Source organism: Magnolia sinica, chromosome 19 (assembly GCF_029962835.1).
Source record: "Magnolia sinica isolate HGM2019 chromosome 19, MsV1, whole genome shotgun sequence".
NCBI lineage: Eukaryota > Viridiplantae > Streptophyta > Magnoliopsida > Magnoliales > Magnoliaceae > Magnolia > Magnolia sinica.
This window is the reverse complement of record NC_080591.1, coordinates 3,249,919-3,269,543: the sequence shown is the minus strand read 5'-3', so window position 1 is coordinate 3,269,543 and position 19,625 is coordinate 3,249,919. Positions and strand designations below refer to the sequence as shown.

At 41.8% G+C, this 19,625-nt stretch overlaps 1 protein-coding gene and 1 non-coding gene across 2 annotated transcripts in view; both read right to left on the bottom strand.

Moving 5' to 3' along the window:
- The window catches only part of LOC131235629 (phosphoenolpyruvate/phosphate translocator 1, chloroplastic-like), a 42,207-nt gene that overhangs the window by 865 nt on the left and 21,717 nt on the right, over positions 1-19,625 (bottom strand). Inside the window, exons 2-7 of the mRNA XM_058232890.1 lie at positions 3,276-3,398; positions 3,026-3,178; positions 2,577-2,662; positions 1,267-1,351; positions 563-682; positions 387-455 (exon numbers count right to left, since the gene is read on the bottom strand). Coding sequence (XP_058088873.1) covers positions 387-455; positions 563-682; positions 1,267-1,351; positions 2,577-2,662; positions 3,026-3,178; positions 3,276-3,398 — 636 coding nt within the window. The remainder of the gene's footprint in view (positions 1-386; positions 456-562; positions 683-1,266; positions 1,352-2,576; positions 2,663-3,025; positions 3,179-3,275; positions 3,399-19,625) is intronic.
- Positions 17,208-17,314, bottom strand: LOC131235872 (small nucleolar RNA R71). Its single transcript, XR_009166389.1, has one exon. It is a non-coding gene; the product is annotated as a small nucleolar RNA R71 (small nucleolar RNA).

The following is a 19,625-nucleotide window of genomic DNA, read 5'->3' as shown; positions in this document are numbered from 1 at the left end:
TTGAGGCAGAGCTACGGGCATGTAGATGGTCTCTTCATTTGGATGAAGAACATTCAAATGCACCGTGCAAGAAGTGATGGGTGGGATCAGCAAGGATTGCAAAATGCTATGCCTGAGGGCCTGTTTGTATGGCCCATAAAAAACAAGTTCATCTATCTCATTTTTGTTAATTATAATTATGGTATCGGGATTACTTCATCGTAGTTAATCATAATCCTAAACTTGAAAATATAGAAATTGATGGAAATCCTTAGCCCTGACCCAAAATCCGAGCAGAGCCCTTTGATCAGGTGGGCTCCAAATGCACAAAGAAATAAACATTTTTTTTTAAAAAAAAATTTACAAGGGTCAAACAGAAGCAACAAACAGAATAGAGAAAGAATCACCTGCTGATAAGCATGAAAACAGAAGCCAGCAAGCAAGGACTTCATATATATATCTTTAGCATTCAAACCCTGCAAGTAGAAGGAAAAATGGGGCCCATTAACTTGTTCTCTTTGCTGTAAATCTACATGAAAAACAGATAAACGACAAGCAATGTATTCCAAGGACCACTACTTACAACAGACTGCAGGTATGAAGGTGTGAATCTGACACCTTCCATGAACAGTGTGGCTGGGACTAAAAGGAGAAATGACATGATTGTTATTATGGAGAAGAGAGTTATGTTGTCCAGAGGTTCCTGTTTCAACATAGATTTCAGTTAAAAGGTCTACTTTAAAGCTAAAAAACAACTACATTTCGAAAACACCATTGCTCGTGAAGGAAGTTAAGGCTCATTTGGATTCGCCCTCGAAAGATGTGTTTAACGCCTAAACACCATTTGAATCCAAATTCCAGTTTGTTCGTGTGATTGGATGCACTTTATCAAACTATCATATGATCCTTTGCTTGACAAAATAAGCGCTTCAAAAGCTCACTTGCTGAAAACCAAAACCAATCCAATTGATTTTCAGTGAGTCGACCGACCCCTCCTTGGTGGGAGTTGCATCCAAAAAGGAGTGTTTGATGCATAATATAAGTTATCAATGGGTTCAGGTAGGTGACCTTACCTAACCCATCTCGCGATCGAAAACAAACTGGGCTGAGCCTACTTTTCCCGACATATTCTCTTAAACATCAGTTGGGTAGTGCAGTGTCCAGTTTGATAGTTAATCCTCACTGATTATGACTAATCGCCGGTCAGGTAGGGTAATGGGTCGCAGGTCGGGTTTGAAAGGAAACAAATGGGCTAATGTTATCTTTTGATCTGGTTACGAGCATTACCTCTTTACTAATCATGAACTTTTTGCTGAATACATTACGAGATTGGTTGGTCAGGTTGGAAGCCATTGCACTCGAAAATCCAGACCTGTTGTGCAGGAGCAGCGGATTTTTATTAGAATTTATACAGGCCAAGATCCTGTTTGGTTGATACCTTAAAATGAGTTGATCTCATTTTAGTTAATAATAATTATGTATTAGAGATCATGATTGTTCTTCATTGAGATTATTTTTAATTCTTATCAAAAAAGAAAAATAATCTCTAATACATAATTATGATCAACTAAAATGAAAAGGAACTCATTTTAGGCGTTTGCCAAACAAGCCATAATAATTTAGCTAATTTTGATTAAGTGCTTATTGATAGAATATGAAAAGGACTAAAACACAATAATGCAGGTAAGGAATTTCAATGGGCCGGTTTGGGCAGGGCCAAGGTAGCCCTAGGACTGACTCAACACTTGAGACCCAAGGCTGATGCCAGCCCAATCGCAGCATGGACCTAGAATAGAAGGCCCAAGGCAGTTGAAATATTTTTTTTGGTTGGGACTGAAAATTAATAAAATCCATATTTCCCTCTTAAATGTTCCTAATTTAGTCATTTATTAAGTGGGCCACACATGCCCAGAGAAACAAACATTTTACAGGAATGAAACCAAGTTTCAGCATTCAAGATAAATGGTTGCCTAAGGATTTACAATGGCATTTTGGTGGGGAAATAACACGCAGATATAAAGTTAGGTCCAGATGGGTCGGGTCAGGCTAAAATGACTGAGCCCAAGCCCGACCTGAAAGTTGATAGGGCCATGCATGGAGGGAGGGAGGAGGGGAGGGAGAGAGTCCATGAAATGTTGTGAATGTTATGATATTTGGGAACAAGTATCATGAAATTTCAGACTTAGTCCAACGAGTCGAGTAAGTACTGAGTTGGATTTAGGTAAGTGGAGTTACTGGGTGACCCGAACTTGAATCAGTTTGAGTTCAGATTGGACGAAGTCTACTTGGTTCAGATCATCTCACCCACTCGGTTCGGATCGAGTTGGGTCTGAACGAGTCGGATGAGTCAAGTTGTCCCGTGCCCAGCTCTAGTCACCCCCACCCCCTCCCGAGTCACTCCCGACTTTGGTGAATTGAGACGATTCAGCCCAACTCAGGTTAACCATGACTCAACTCAGGGCTGAATGAATCGTGTCCAGCCATCGAGTCTTTAAACCACTATCAGAAGAAAGAATGCTCCCAAGGCACGGACTGGTAATCATACATGTCTGATCTTTGTAGCAAAGGCTAAGATGAGTTGATGAGGCTCTTCTTACCAATTAAAAGAAGCTTCAGTCATTGAAGCCAAAGCCACTCCCCCTACAATCGGTACAAGTGAAGAAACAACCCATAGCGTAGGCAACTGCATATATACACAGTACAATCTATCATCAAACCAGAATTCTGCATACATGGTGTGGTGAATATGATATCTCCTTATGAAAAGAATGATAGCTCAGGTAATGAAAAGCATCAAGCAGTCTATTCTCATGGTGTATGATCAGAGCCAGATGAAAGAAGATGGACAGCCCCAATGTCCCCTTTAACATGGCCCACCTGAGTTAAATGTATATACTCACTTGTTGTGGCTCAACAAAACAAAATTGAGATGGATTAAATTTGGGTGATCCTTCATTTGGTAAGGCACCATAGATGAATGGATTGGATGACACATACAATTGTATGTTGGTTCAAACATATGCTATCAATCGAGTAAAAAACTCACCTCCCCTAGGAACAAGGAAGAGAGAAGAACAGAGAAAAAGGGTTCCATGGCTTTGATGGTGTGAGTAAAGGAAACGGCAACCTTTCCAAGGCTCATATTGGTGAAAAGGTTTCCCAGTGAGTGCACCATTGCTACAGGTACGATTGCTGCAACCTGTAATCCCGATATTCATAACACAAACACAAGTTTCAGTATGTATTTTAAGTAACTATGTATGGAAAAAGAAGCATTGAGAAAGACATAGAAATACCATTGCTGGTGAAACCTTAGGTTTCTTGTATAGATTAGTCGACCACATTAGCAGAACAAGCACTGCCCCGATGCCCAACTGACATGTTGTGAGGGTCATCGGGTATGGAAAAACCTTCAGAACCTGCACATAAACACCGTCGCTGAACTTCTTCTTCTTCTTCTTTTTTTCTGTTTTTTCTTTTTAAAAATCCATTTTAAGCATTCTCATTTTTCATTTCAATGAGTTTGATAGCTCGCGAGGAATATTTCTGCATTTTGAATTCCTTTGTATCTTGCCTTAAAAACTCACCCAATACCAAACAGGTCTGCTGGAAATGAAACTCTTGATTTAAAAAAGCCTTGAGAGAGTCTTAATAGTTTCTTATTGAATTTTGTACAAATTTTTTTATATTTTATATTATTATTATTATTATAATAGACCAAGTGACACAAATACACAATTAAATCAAAAAGTTAAAATATAAAATTCAATAACTCATTTTAATCTACCACATATGGTAAGACAAGCCAATTCACCTCCTCGAACTGAAGACTAAGATGATATGCCAACAACATAATCTAATCAAAAGCAGGTGGACAGGCTCCACATTATATATCCCATTACTTCTTTGTCTCACAAGGCTAAGCCTAGATGGAGGCCTGAGTGTGCAATCCACTATGAGATAAAAAATAGCCAATGATTAAAATTCATTCACGCAATCTAACTTTTAGATGATAATAGTTATGTTGGATAATTTGAGTTCATATATGCCACCTGTATGGATCCTTACTCTTGCTCCAGTGGTAGACTCTACGGCGTGAGTGTGTGGGGGTGTGTGTGCATGTGTAAAATAATAATAATAATATTTATATAATAATAATAATAATAATAATAATAATAATATATGAAACTCTTGTAATGCATATTTGAAAGTTGTTTTGATTACATACTCGGTTGGTCCATATCTAACAATGACATATAGCATGAGCAAATCCTCCCACATTGGGATGCCAAAGGATATCCATGGTTACCAGGCAATTTAATATGGCAGCTAGCATGTGGCCCAATCAAATTCTGCCATGTAGGATCACTAGGGATATCGATGTGATTCAGTCACAAAGGTAATTCAGTCGAACAAGTAATTCACTTTAATAGCGGCATGTAGCTTAATCATATCTCATCACGATAGGGCGATCAGAGACATCCACTTTTGAAATCTTCATGGAGCTGACTGCAATTTATATGTGCCATCCAAACTCTTCCTAAAGCTATCAGCATTCAGATAAACTGTATGTAGAAATATCATCCTAATCGAAAACCTCCGTGGCCCACAAAGTTTCCAATGATGGAATTAATCATAGCCGTGGCCCCTACGAAGGTTTCCACTGTGAGTGTCATATCACCGTTGCTTCCTGAGGTGGAGCATAGTTGTCATTAAAAACTTCTCATCAGCTACAAAAGTTCGTCCAGATCTTTGTGACCTTATCAACAGGTTTGATGATAAATAAGGGTTCTGATGGCCCTCGTAAAGTTTTTAATATTGGGGATTCAAACACAACTGTTTCATGTGGTATGGCCCACCTAAGATTTGGATCTACTTCAATTTTGAGATCATGCCCTAGAATAAGCTGTCAAAATGGATGGACTGTGTGGATGTAAGGCACATGCATCAAAGTGGGCCCTCTAGGGGCATCTGTCACCAAATATGTGTGGGCCCAAATAACTTCCGACCACAGGATATTCATGTACGCGGGCAGGGGCACATGCAACTCATGTACGTAGAGCTGGGCATCGGGTCAAGTTGGACCAAGTTAAGGCAGACTTGACTCGATCCGATTTTAAAATAGGCTTAATCCGAACTCGATTCGACTCGATACCGAGTCTAGCATGCCTAACTCGATTCGAGTGCAGTCTGGCCTGAACTGATTCGGACCGAGTCTGATCTAGTCAAAAGTATCGAGTTGGGTCGAATTGGCACCGAGTCGGATTGAGAGATGAGGAAGGGAGTGGAGAGGAGGAGGAGGGTGATGGTGGTGGGTGAGTGTCAGGCTTGGAAAAGGAGGAGGATGAGGGAAGGGGAGAGAGAGAGAGAGAGAGAGAGAGAGGTTGGGATCGGGTCGGGTATGGTTAGAGAGTCGGGTCGAGTCGAGTCTAACAGAATCGAGTTTCAGATCGAGTTACTGAGTAACTCAAACTCGACTCGGTTTGAGTTCAGATCGGACGAAGCTTACTCGGTTTGGACCGACTCACCCATTCGATTAAGGTCGAGTCAGATCGGACGGAGTCGGAAGAGCTGAGTTAGCATGATCGCGGCGTCCCATGCCCACCTATACACGTACGGGTATGGTCACATACAACGTTGCAGCGGAATCCTATCGTGCAACCTTTTATTTCTCGTACGCGGGCAGGGGCACAGGCAACTCACGGGCGGGAAAAAAAAAACATAAATGTAAACATAAATGGTCACATACAACGTTGCAGCGGAATCCTAACGTGCAACGTTTTTACTCTCTGCTAATGTGAGTATCCCGTTGAACATCCAATCCTTGAAAATGGTGGGCCATTCTTCGAAGATCATTGGAAAAAAATGTTGGAACAAAACCACACATTAAGTGGGCCACATTTGTAACTGATACGTACGATCAGCCGTCCATTAATTTCGACTGTGTATCTCTCCTGATTAATAGGCCATCCTACATTTATGCTGCATTCGGCCATTTGCGTGGCTTGGATGTTTTAAATAAGTGACACGTGGCAGGAAAGAAAGAGTTGTATGTAAAAGTGCCTATATATTGTTGTACGTGAACATTTTCTTTACACGCGAAACATGCGTTTCTTCACTTCACGAGGGCCCGCCATGTGGAGGTAACGGAGTCTTCTGCAACAACTATTCTACTCAAACACGTAAGAGACACAAGCTCTTTGGGGCCCACCGTCTCGTATACTTGAAAGGGATTTTGACTGTATTGACCTCAACGTTTGGCCAAATTAACTAACGAGATTCAACCTTTTAAATATTCTAAGAGTAGCTTTCAGACGAGCTTTGGATATTGTCGAAGATGAAAATGCCTTTTACCTTAGTTCAGAAGTTGTACAGTCCTATAGTGATGGAATGGCTATTCTCCCGATAAAGTGACGGATTGGCTACTCCCCTTGCCACCGGGCAATTGCTGGTGCTCGGTGCTCTATGGGCCCCACCATGGTGTATGTGTTTCATCCATGCTTTCTATAATCCATGTCATCTATAGTCTATGCTGCCCATCCTTTTTGCCATGTCATTTTAGAGGTAAGGCATCTATGCAGTTCATAATATATGTCGTGTCATTTTAGGAGTAAAGCATCCATACCGTCCATAATCCATGTTGTGTCATTTTAGGGGTAAGGCATTCATGTCGTCCATAATCCATGCAATCCATCCTTTTTGCCATGTCATTTTAGGAGTAGGGCCCAAATATCAGCAAACAATGTGGATAGAAATGGATATTGCCCAAGTCAAGACTTTTTCAGCTCACAACGAGCTAGCCAACAGGGTGGATGGATCGAATTACCCTATTGTGGGCCTTAAGTTATGGTACCAATGGTTTGGTAGAAAAGGAAGTGAATACGTTGAAAACCACAATACTATCCAAGCAACATGACAACCATGACCCATATACCATGGCAACTACGACCCATGCAAATTATGACTCATATGGGACCCATATGGCAACTATGACACATATAATATGAAAACCACGACCCATATAACATGACAACCATGACCCTTACCTCATGACAACCACGACCCATATAGCTTCCTGCTCCTGCAGTCTATCAATAGTCATCTTGTTGAAAAGTGGAGCCACATCTGGGGCCGCGCACGACCGGTCGTGGCCCCTGCTCGACTGGTCGTGGAGCCCACTCGACCGGTCGTGACCGGTCGTAGACTGGTACAACTTGAACTCCATCGAGCATCGGTTTTTGGGTCCAAGGTGCTCGATCGGTCGTGGAGCCCACTCGACCGGTTGTGACCAGTCGTAGATTGGCACGACTCGAACTCTAGGGAGCATCAGTTTTTGGGTCCGAGGTGCTCGACTGGTCGTGGGCCATGCACGACCGGTCGTGGGGTCCGCTCGACCGGTCGTGGTTACGCAGATTCGTTTTCGAATCTAATGCGGACTGCGGATTTCTGTGTCGCCATTCACAAGGATGCGAAAGGGAAGTTGCCAAAACTATAAATTGGGTCCCTAGGGCTATTCTAGGGTTAAGGTGAATATTGGAAAATATTTCTAAGGTGTAGGCAATGGATTTTCTCTGTACTTCCAAGGGAGAGGTTAGTATATTGTCTTGTAATCTTCGTTCTTCATAGTGGAGGTTTGCATCCATGATTTTTTTTTATCTTAGATTGGCGTTTTTCCACGTATATCTTATCTTGTGGTTTGTTTTTTGGATTATTTTGATTTGTTTCTAGTTTATATTTCTTCCTATTTATCGTTTGTGGGTGAGGCCTAAGATTGGATCTAGGCTCACTCCGTTATTGGCGTGCTGCTCAACAACTGGTATCAAATTTATTGGTTTTAGTTCTATTGGGAGCGATGACGGAAGAAGGGAAAACTAGAATTGAGAAGTTTGATGGTTCAAACTTTACCTTCTAGAAGATGCAGATGAAGGATTATCTATATCAGAAGGACCTCTATATTCCTCTAGGAGGAAAAAAGAAGAAACCAGAAAAGATGACAGATGATGAATGGTTTTTACTGGATAGGAAGGCTTTAGGAACGATCTGACTCTCTTTGATGAAGAGCGTCGCCTTCAACATATCCAAGATGAAAAGTACAAAATAATTAATGGAAGCCCTAGCTACCATGTATGAAAAGCCATCAGTATCCAACAAGGTTCATCTTAAGAAGCAGCTATTCAACATGAAGATGTCAGATGGTGGGAGCGTGGCTGAACATCTACAGTCACGAGCCAGTTGGAATTTGTTGGCATTATTTTTGAGAATGAGGTCAGGGCGTTATTGATCTTATCCAGTTTGTCAGACAGTTGGGATGGTTTGGTAATTGCTGTGAGCAATTCTTTAGAGTCGACAAAGCTGAAATTTGATGATGTGGCCGATCTAATTCTTAGCGAAGAATCTAGAAGAAAGGCATCAGGAATTTCAAAGGATTCAGGGAATGCTCTAAACATTGAAGGAAGAGGAAGATCGCTGAACAAAAGAGGCAATAAACATGGGCGTTTTAAGTCGAGGAAGAAGTCTAAGGGACCGAAGGACAAAGACGGGTGTTGACACTGTGGCAAGAAGGGGCACATGAAACGTGATTGCAGTGCGCTCAAGAAACAAGAAGGAAGCTCTCGAGGTGGAAAGGATTCAGTGAATCTATCTGAGGAGAGTGACACAGAGGCATTGATCTTGTCTCTTGATGCGAGGAATGAGTCTTGGGTCATAGACTCGGGAGCTTCGTTTCATGCCACTTCATGTAAGAAAGTTCTGCGTGATTATGTATCAGGTAACTTTGGGAAAGCCTACCTGGGTGATGATGAGCCATGCAGTATTATTGGAAAGGGAGACGTTCATATAAATCAGAAAGACGGAACGACGTTGAAATTGAAGGATGTCAGACATGTACCGAGTTTGAGAAGGAGCTGATATCAGTGAGGCAGTTGGCCGATACCGGTTATGTGACGACATTCACCAGTAATTACTGGAAGATTACAAAAGGTGCCTTAGTGATATCTCAAGGTAAGAAGGAAGATACTTTGTACGTGACTCTAGGATCGTATAGTTCACTCGCAGTCACATCAACTGGAGTGAATGTGCAGTTATAGCATCAGAGGTTGGGACATATGAGTGAGAAAGTGATGAAAGTGTTATTGTCAAAAGGGAAGCTACCAGGGCTGAAGTCTATTAACTTAGAATTCTGCGAGGACTGCGTGTATGGTAACAGAAGAGGGTAAGCTTCAAGAAGACGGGATGCGCTCTAAAGACGCATCTGTTGGAGCTTGTATACACTGATTTGTGGGGACCGACACAGGTATTATCTCTTGGTGGCTCACGTTATTTTATTTCCTTTATAGATGATGCTAGTAGAAAACTGTGGGTCTATTTCTTAAAACATAAATCTGATGTGTTTGATGTATTTAAGAAGTGGAAAGTTATGGTAGAAAACGAGACAGGTAAAACAGTAAAATGTCTCAGATCTGATAATGAAGGAGAGTACTGTGAGAAGAGATTTGAGGAGTATTGTGCAGCAAATGAAATCAAACATCAGAAAATGATTTCAGGGACACAACAACAGAATGGTGTAGCTGAGCGCATTAACAGGACCACCCTTAAGCGTGCCAGGAGCATGAGGTTACATGTAGGGTTGCTTAAAACCTTTTAGGCAAATGCTGTGAATATTGTCACATATCTCATCAATAGAAGTCCCTCAGCACCATTGGATGGTGAGCTACTAGAAGAAACGTGGACTGGAAAAGAAGTGAACCTTGCACATATCAAAGTGTTCGGTTGCACTTCATATGTTCACATTGATGCAAAGCACAGAAATAAGCTGGATGCAAAGTCCAGGAGGTGCACTTTTATAGGCTACGGGCAGCATGATTTTGGCTACAGGTTTTGAGATGTAGAAAATAGAAAAATCATTAGAAACAAGGACGTACTCTTCAATAAAAAAGTGATGCATAAGGACAGTGTGCAGGAAAATAAGGCCGAGAAAAAAGAATTCGTATAGATAGAAGAGTTACTAGACACGGGTGTTATAACGCCACAGGATGATCATGCACATGAGCATTATGAGGCAGAGCCGCATACACCGATTGTGAGGAGGTCTACTTGGGATAGGAGACCCACAGTCCGATACTCACCCTCCTTACATTATCTACTGCTGACAGATAATGGTGAGTTACAGTGTTTTGAAGAGACGTTACAGTCAAATACACGGGTTAAGTGGGAGTAGGCCATGGATGATAAGATGGACTCTCTTGAGTCTAATCGTACATGGGAGCTAGTCACTCTACCTAATGGTAAGAAAGTTTTTCATAACAAGTGGGTTTGCAGACTGAAGGAGGAGCATGATGGTTCGAAACGGTACAAGGTTAGATTGGTTGTAAAAGGGTTTCAACAAAAGGCAGGTATCGATTTCACTAAAATATTTTTACCTGTAGTGAAAATGTCTACGATTCGCATGGTCTTGAGTATAGTGGTTATGGAGGACTTACATCTAGAGCAGCTAGATGTTAAGATAGCCTTTCTTCATGGGGACCTTGAAGAAGAGATATACATGTATTAGCCGATAGGATACATGGCACCAGGTAAGGAGAACAAAGTGTGCAAACTGAAGAAAAGTCTATATGGCCTGAAGCAGGCCCCGAGGTATGGTACAAGAAGTTCGACAGTTTCATGTCGAGAAACGGTTTCGGGAGATGTCTTGCAGACCACTGTTGTTACTTGAAGAAGTTTGATACGTCGTACATCATCCTTCTTCTGTACGTTGATGATTTGCTTGTGGCCGGTTCAAGCATGAAGGATATCTCAAATCTCAAAAGAAAACTGTCTAGAGAATTTGCCATGAAGGATTTAGGAGCTGCAAAACAAATCCTATGCATGAGGATAAAGCGTGACAGGGAAAACAAGAAATTAGTTCTGTCACAGGCAGAGTATATAGCCAAAGTACTTAATCGATTCAATATGGGAGGTGCTAAGCCAGTTAACACTCCATTAGGCAACCACTTCAAGCTATCTAAGGAGCAAGGAGCAAAGACGCAGAAGGATTGAGACTATATGGCTAAAGTCTCATACGCGTCAGCTATTGGGAGTCTCATGTGTGATATGGTGAGCACGAGGCCAGACATTGCTCAAGCAGTGGGAGTTGTTAGTAGGTTCATAAACAACCCCGGGAAGGAACATTGGGAAGCTGTGAAGTGGATCCTTAGATACCTGGTAGGTACTAAGGATGTGGGGCTGTGCTATGATGAAATAAAAATTTAGCTACAAGGCTACATGGATTCAGATTTGGCAGGAAATAACGACAGCAGAAGAAGCACTATAGGTTATATTTTTTCTCTGGGTAGTGCTGCAGTCAGTTGGGTCTCTCAGTTACAGAAGATAGTATTTATCAGTACGATGAAAGCAGAATATGTTGCGGCTACAGAAGCGTGTAAGGAGATGGTGTGGATGCAAGCTTTTATGGAGGAGTTGGGTAAGAAGCAAGCAGATTGCAAGCTGTACAGTGACAGTCAGAGTGCAATACACTTGGCTAAGAATTCAGCCTTTCATTCAAGGACCAAGCATATTGCCATCAGATATTACTTTATACATTCGTTACTGAAAGATGGATCGATTGCTCTAGAAAAGATTCATACAAGTGAGAATCCTGCGGATATGCTGACTAAGGCGGTCACACGGGAGAAACTGAAGCTCTGTTCAACTTTGATTGGTCTTCAGGCTTGAAGATGGGGAGGTGGTGCACTCCGGATGAAAAAGACAAAGGTTTATGGCGATGTGTCTCCAAGTGGGAGATTGTTGAAAAGTGGAGCCACATCTGGGGCCGCGCACGACCGGTCGTGGCCCTTGCTCGACCAGTCGTGACCAGTCGTAGACTGGCATGACTCAAACTCCAGCGAGCATCAGTTTTTGGGTCCGAAGTGCTTGACCGGTCGTGGGCCATGCACGACCGGTCGTGGAGTCCACTCGACCGGTCATACAGTCTGCTCAATCGGTCGTGGTTACGCAAATTCATTTCTGAATCTGATGCGGACTGCAGATTTCTGTGTCGCCTTTCGCAAGGGTGCGAAAGAGAAGTTGCCAAAACTATAAATTGGGGTCCCTAGGGCTATTCTAGGGTTAAGGTGAATATTGAAAAATATTTCTAAGGTGTGGGCAAGGGATTTTCTCCGTACTTCCAAGGGAGAGGTTAGTAGATTGCCTTGTAATCTTTGTTCTTCATAGTGGAGGTTTGCATCCGTGGTTTTTTACCCTAGATTGAGATTTTTTCACGTATATCTTGTCTTGTGGTTTAGTTTTTAGATTGCTTTGATTTATTTTTAGTTTATATTTCTTCTTGTTTATCGTTTGTGGGTGAGGCCTGAGATTGGATCTAGGCTCACTACATTGTTGGCGTGCTGCTCAACACATCTCATATTCAAAAAACGCCAAGCTAGCTTTGGTACGGATGGCCATGTTACTTTTCTAACTTTGATGGACAGTAAGGATCTTATGTGCAAGTCACGCCATAGTCGTGCGCATGTATGGGCACTTCACCAAGTTAATGTAATGCGGTAAGGGTCGTGGTTGTAATGTGGTAAGGGTCGTGGTTATCATGAGGTAAGGGTCGTGGTTGTCATGTAATATGAGTCGTAGTCTTTATTTTATAGGCCTTGGCCTTAAAATGAGAACCATGACCTATATAACATGATAACCACGACCCATATAACATGATAACTACAATCCATGACAATTACGACCCATTATAACTACAACCCATATAACAGGACAACCATGACCCATATAACATAATAACTACGACCCATAACAACCATGACCCATATAACATGACAACCACGACCCTTACCTCATGATAACCACGACCCTTACCGCATTACAAGCATTTGATGCGTCCTATGCTACTATATAGATATCGTTTGCACGACTAAGGCGTAACTTGCACTAACTTGGTTACTACATGGGATAAATGATATCTACGTATGTCATGCACTAACTTTGATGGACAGTAAGGATCTTATATGCAAGTCACGCTATCATCGTCCTATGTATGAGCACATCACTAAGTTAGTGTAAGTCACGCCATAGTCATGCAAACAATATCTGTATAGTAGCATAGGTCGCATCAGGTGGTTGTAATCCGGTAAGGGTCGTGGTTGTCATGAGGTAAGGGTCATAGTTGTCATGGGTCGTGGTTGTCTTGTTATATGGGTCGCGGTTTCCCATGGAGTAGCTATATAGGTTGTAATTGCCATATAGGTCCCATATGGGTCGTGGTTGTCATATTATATGGGTCGTGGTTGTCATGTTGTAAGGGTCATGATTGTCATGTTATATGGGTTATAGTTGTCATGGATCGTAGTTATCATGTTATATGGGTCGTGGTTGTCATATTATATGGGTCGTGGTTGTCCATGGAGTAGCCATATGGGATGTAGTTGCCATATAGGTCTCTTATGGGTCGTAGTTGCCATGTTATATGGGTCGTGGTTGTCATGTTATATGGGTTATAGTTGTCATGGATCGTAGTTATCATATTATAAAGGTCGTGGTTGTCATTTTATATGGGTCGTGGTTGTCCATGGAGTAACCATATGGGACGTAGTTGCCATATGGGTCATGGTTTGCATGGGTTGTAGTTGCCATGTTATATGGGTCATGATTGTCATGTTATATGGGTCGTGGTTGTCATGGATCATAGTTATCATGTTACATGGGTCGTGGTTGTCATGTTATATGGGTCGCGGTTGTTGCATGTTCACTTCCTTTACTACCAAATGAAAAGGTAGCCATTAGTACAATAGCCTAAGGCGCACAATGGAGTAATCCATTCTGTCCACCTTGTCTGTCAGCTTGCCGTGGGCCTTAAAAGGATGAGCGACATGGATTATACACATACATCAATGTGGCCCCATAATTATTTTCTATTTTCTAGCCCACACGAGCGCTAGATCAGGCTGATATTTGGGCCTTACCCCTGTTGAAGGTCAAATATTGCATATCAGACCCAGTTATTGCATGGATTTACAATCATTGATACCGTTTAATAGCCTGATTTAATCGTGTTTGTGATGCAGAGTGTATTTACAAGCATGAACTGAAAAAGGGTGCTTAAACTATGAATTTAACGCTCTGATGACACCCAAGGCAAGGGACGGACTCCAGGGGACTAAGATCGATGGAATTACATACCAGGGATCCGAGGAAATCAAGCCATTCACGTTAAAGAGGCCCGAAATTGGTGAAGAATGCAAGATCACATAATTCTCGCCATCTGATTGGCTCAAAACTTTATACATGGCCTGAGGGCTATAAATTAACCGTACATATCAAATTTCAGCCCTCGGATCACTATGGAAGTGCCCCAACTGACAGATAAGCCCATAAACCATTGATTCTGGGCCCACCTGATATCTGGAACTGTCTCAACTTTGGTCTCGGCGGTTTAAATAAGATGAGGAAACAAATGGATGGTTTGGATTTTGATAGAACATCACAATGGGCCCCGTATATACAGCGTGTGTACATGAGGTACACACGTACCCGAGCCGTACCAAACCAGCTAAAGCGGGTCAGCAGCGCTGACCCGCATCTTCTTCTCAAAAACGGCAACTTCCATTTTAGCGTTAAAACGGACGGACGCTGTCCGTTTTTACGGACGCTAGTGGGCCCCACACATTGTCCCAGTAGACAATACAAACCGTCCATCATGTAGAGGGCCTCGACTACTACAAAACCTTGTTGAACTTTTGGACTCATGCAATCACACGTGCGCGATACAGAGGCCACAAACAGGCGGTCTTGCGACGTTCAAAACGATTTTTGGGGTGATTTCTTCTCTGGGCCGCGTCAATGGACGTTCAAAACCACCCATTCTTGACTGAACTTTCATCCTGAATCTAATGGACGGGGTGGATTTCCCCAAAAATACCTCTGTGGGGCCCACCGATCACGTCAGCGCCGGACGTGCGAAAGGCTACACACGTCCGCGAAATTGGATTTTCCAGGCAGTTGCGGCCTACCATCTTTGATCATATGGCAGATCTGAACCGTCCATCGTGTAGGCCAGCGAAAATACTTCCAAGAGACGCTGATTTTATAGAAATAATGCAAGGAACGCAAGAGTTATGAAGCCCCGAACTCGGCTGCGAAAAGGCTTTCGCTGCGCGTGCGATAACTTCCCAAATCCGATTTCCACCACTCCAAAAGCTATAAAAAGAGTTCCAAACGTGGAGAAGGGGGTATGCTTGAATAGGGGACGTCAGATAGAGAGAGAGAGAGGCGGAGAGAGAAGTGTTTGGAATTTTTATGTATTTTTTCTTTATTTTTCTTCTTTTTTCTATGATTATGTTAGGCTAAATCCCTTAGATAGGGCTAAGAGGTGAAGCTTGTGGCGTGATGGGAGCTTCTACAGGTTTGATTTGAACTGAACTGATTGACTTTGTTTTGATTTAAGAAATTCTTTTAGTCATTAATGGTTTGTTGTGATTTAAATTACAGTAGATCTGTGATGGCTTGAATAATTCCTTTCCTTTTATTTTGATGTTCGGAAACCCTGTTGTTCGCCATCGTCTCATAGACATGGTTGGATGATGGAATCCTTCCTAACACTCATACATCTTTTAGTTGGTTATGGATTGGTCTAAGTTCTGTTGTTTACCTTGTCTCGTAGGCATGGATTTGTGATGGAATCATACCTAATTCTTATACCTTTCATCTCTTGAAAACTATATCAAGTAAGTTCAGTATAATATCCATGAAGCAGGCATAAGATCTCCCTGATCTCTACAAGTGGATCCTCTGAATCCCTAGTTCCCTTTCTCTGAATTCTTTAAGTTTAGATTAATATTTCATCATTATTCCTCAAATCACAATTGGTTTAGATTTCATCTTAGCCTAGTTCTAGATCTGGTTATTTTCAGATAACGTACAGGTTTCAGTCCCTGTGGATTCGACCTCGGTCTTACTGAGTTTATTACTACATCACAACCCTGCACTTGGAGTGTGAATAAGTTTTTGGCGCTGTTGCCGGGGATTGACGGCTACGTTTCCTGAAGTTAACTGGTTTTAAGATTAGTTTAAGATTAGGACTTTTCTGATTTTTAGGATTTATTTTAGAATTTTCTAATTCCAGGTTTTTCTTTAATTTTTAGAAATTTTCTGTTTTAAGTAACTTTCTATTTTTAGATAGTTTTCTTTTTTTTTAGAAACTAACCCAACTTTCTTATTTTGTAGGATTCTGAGATAGGTTTCTAAATTGGTAATTTCTCTCTTCCTTACTATTTCTAGATTAGGATTCCTTTTTAGTAAGTTTCTAATTCTAACTCTTTTAGAATCTAATTTTGTTTCCTATTTTATTTTTAGAAATTTTTTTTTAAGACTTTCTGTTTAGAAACTAACTTTCCTGTTTTGTAGGCTCATTAGAAATTTCTAAATTCGGTACGCTCTTTCTAAATTTCTACTTTCTAATTTAGGAATTCTTCCTTGTTTCTTTTTATTTCTATATTTCTCTTCTTAAGAATTTTACAGGCTTGCTATTCTTAGAAACTAATTTGTTTTGTTTTATTTTGCAGGTTTCAATTTAGGGACTCCAATTTGGTAACTTCCTTCCAACCCTCTTTCTCTGTTTAGATTTTTATTTCCCTTCTTAGGATTAGGTTTAGAATTTAATTGAGGGCTACGACTGTTTCATGCCCAAGTGGGCTCATGACAACACTCGACGTCTCTTGACTGAAGGAGGATTAGTTGAAGGGTTAACTGTCCATCGTAGGACTAGACACCACTCGAAATCCCCTGAGTTAATTGAGGATATGGCTGAAAATCAACCTCTTCTACCCCAACCTAGGGTAGAAGATCTTCAGGATGAGAATGAGGTGCATCAAGCACCCCCGCCTCGTACCTTACGAGATTACTTACAACCGGCGGGGATGAGTACGCCCTCATGCATGGTTTTTCCTGAGAATAAAGGACACATGAATATCAAGCCAGGGGTGATCCAACTCCTCCCTAAATTTCATGGGCTTAAGTTAGAGAATCCTTACTTACATTTAAAAGAATTTGACGAGATCATAGCTACCTTATACTTTCTTAACGTGTCTGATGACACGGTCAGGTTGAAACTCTTTCCCTTTTCTATGAAAGAGGAAGCCAAGACGTGGTTACATTCACTACGTCCTCGATCAATTGACAGATGGAATGACATGACAAGGGAGTTCATTAAGAAGTTTTTCCCATACCATAAGATGAACACCCTAAGAAAGTCGATCATGAACTTCGCCCAAAGGGAAGATGAAACATTCTTCCAATGTTGGGAGCGGTTCAAGGATCTTGTCAGTTCATGCCCACAACATGGTTTTGAAACGTGGCGCATCACGAACTTTTTCTATGATGGACTGACATCTCCCATGCGCCAATTAGTCGAGACGATGTGTAATGGGGAGTTTATGAATAAAGGAGTCGATGAAGTGTGGGATTACTTTGATAAACTTGCTGAGAACACACAAACATGGGATATCTCCCCTAGACCTAGTACTACGTCTAGGCCGACTCACTCCAAGGAAAGGGGTGGAATGTATCTCCTGAGAGAAGACGATGATATTAATGCTAAGGTAGCTAATCTCACTAGGAAACTCGAGGCCATGGAATTTAAGAAGGATAAGGCTAAGGAAATTGTTTGTAGCATCTGTGGTTGCAACATTCATACTACTGAAAACTGTCCAACTATCTCTGCCTTTTAAGAGGTATTAAATGAGCAATCCAATGCTGTAAGCAATTACCAAAGACCTTTCAGTGGGCCCACCTCTAACACATACAATCTTGGCTGGAGAAATCATCCCAACTTCAGTTGGAGGAATGGACAAACCGCTACACCTCAAGGTTACCTAAATCAAAATCCAACTCAAGAGAAACCTCAAGAGGATTCGGTTCTGAAACATTTTCAAAAGCAAGAGCTTTTCAATCAGGGTATGCTACAGGCCTTCCAAGACCGTACAAAAGCAATACAAGGACTTAAGGCTGAAAATACGATTGGGAACAAGGGGAGCTTCCCAGCTCAACCTCTTCCCAATCCTAAACCGCAATATGAAGTTAGCGACCTAAGCTCTTCAAATCAGATGGAGCAAGCTAAATCCATCACCACTCTTAGGAGTGGAAAGATCATTGACAAAACCATTCCTGTTATGGCTGAAAAGCCTAAGGACCCGGAAGTGGATAAAGAAGATGGATCTAGCCATGCCCCACCAGAGTTAGAACCGGAACCTTAAGGAAAGCCGGTTGCTCCATTTCCCCAACGGTTGGTTGCACCAAAATCTCTCTCTAACTCTCAGGATATTCTAGAGGTGTTGAAACAAGTGAAGGTCAACATTCCACTACTTGATGCCGTGAAACAAATACCTTCATATGCCAAATTCCTGAAAGACTTATGTACGACCAAAAGACGGCAAAATATTCAAAAGAAAATCTTCCTGACTGAGAAAGTGAGTGTCATCCTAAAGCAAGATGTGCCGCAAAAATTCAAAGACCCCGGTAGCCCAACCATATCATGTGTAATTGGGGACCATCGAATTGATCACGCACTTCTTGACTTAAGAGCGAGCGTTAATCTTATCCCCTACTCGGTATATAAACAGTTGGGCTTAGGTGAATTAAAACCCACTTTAACCACACTACAACTTGCTGATCGCTCTGTTCGTATACCAAAAGGGATAATTGAGGATGTGTTGGTCCAGGTTTATCAATTTTACTACCCAGTTGATTTCATCATCCTGGATACCGAACCCATCGGTAACACAAGCACTCAGATTCCCGTCATTCTTGGTCGCTCATTCCTTGCCACTTCAAACGCAATTATCAATTGCAGGAATGGTGTCATGAGTATGTCTTTCGGGAATATGACATTAGAAATGAATATCTTTTTCAACACGGCCAGACGGATAGAGGAAGATGACGATATCTACGATATTAACATGATCGATACTTTCGTGGATGACAGGACACCCCTTACCTTATCCTCTGATCCTCTAGAGACGTGCCTGGCCCACTCCCATGAGTTTGATGATGACATAATTAGGGAGACGTGTGCCATGCTTGATGCGGTACCGGTACTTGAAGTTAACCGCTGGAGGCCACAATTTGAAGAGTTACCCCAAACTGATGAAGTGCCTCTACCGTCTAACCTCAAGCCACCGAAGCTTGACCTAAAACTTTTGCCCTCTGATTTAAAATATGCATACTTAGGTCAAGATGAGACATACCCGGTGGTGATTTTTGTCCACCTTGAGAAAGAACAAGAGAGAATGCTCATATCTACTCTCCTGGGGCATAAGGGAGCCCTTGGATGGACAATCGCGGACCTCAAGGGAATCGACCCCTTGATTTGTACTCACCGCATATATCTTGAGGATAATGCGAAGACCGCTCGGCAACCACAACGTAGACTAAATCTAAACATGAAGGAAATGGTTAAGGCTGAGGTTCTTAAACTATTGGATGTGGGTATCATGTACCCTATATCTGATAGTCAATGGGTGAGTCCAACTCAGGTGGTTCCTAAGAAGTCCGGGATCACCATCGTACCCAATGCCAATAATGAACTCGTGCCGACTAGAGTCACTACTGGTTGGAGGATGTGCATTGACTACAGAAAATTAAATACCGTCACGAGGAAA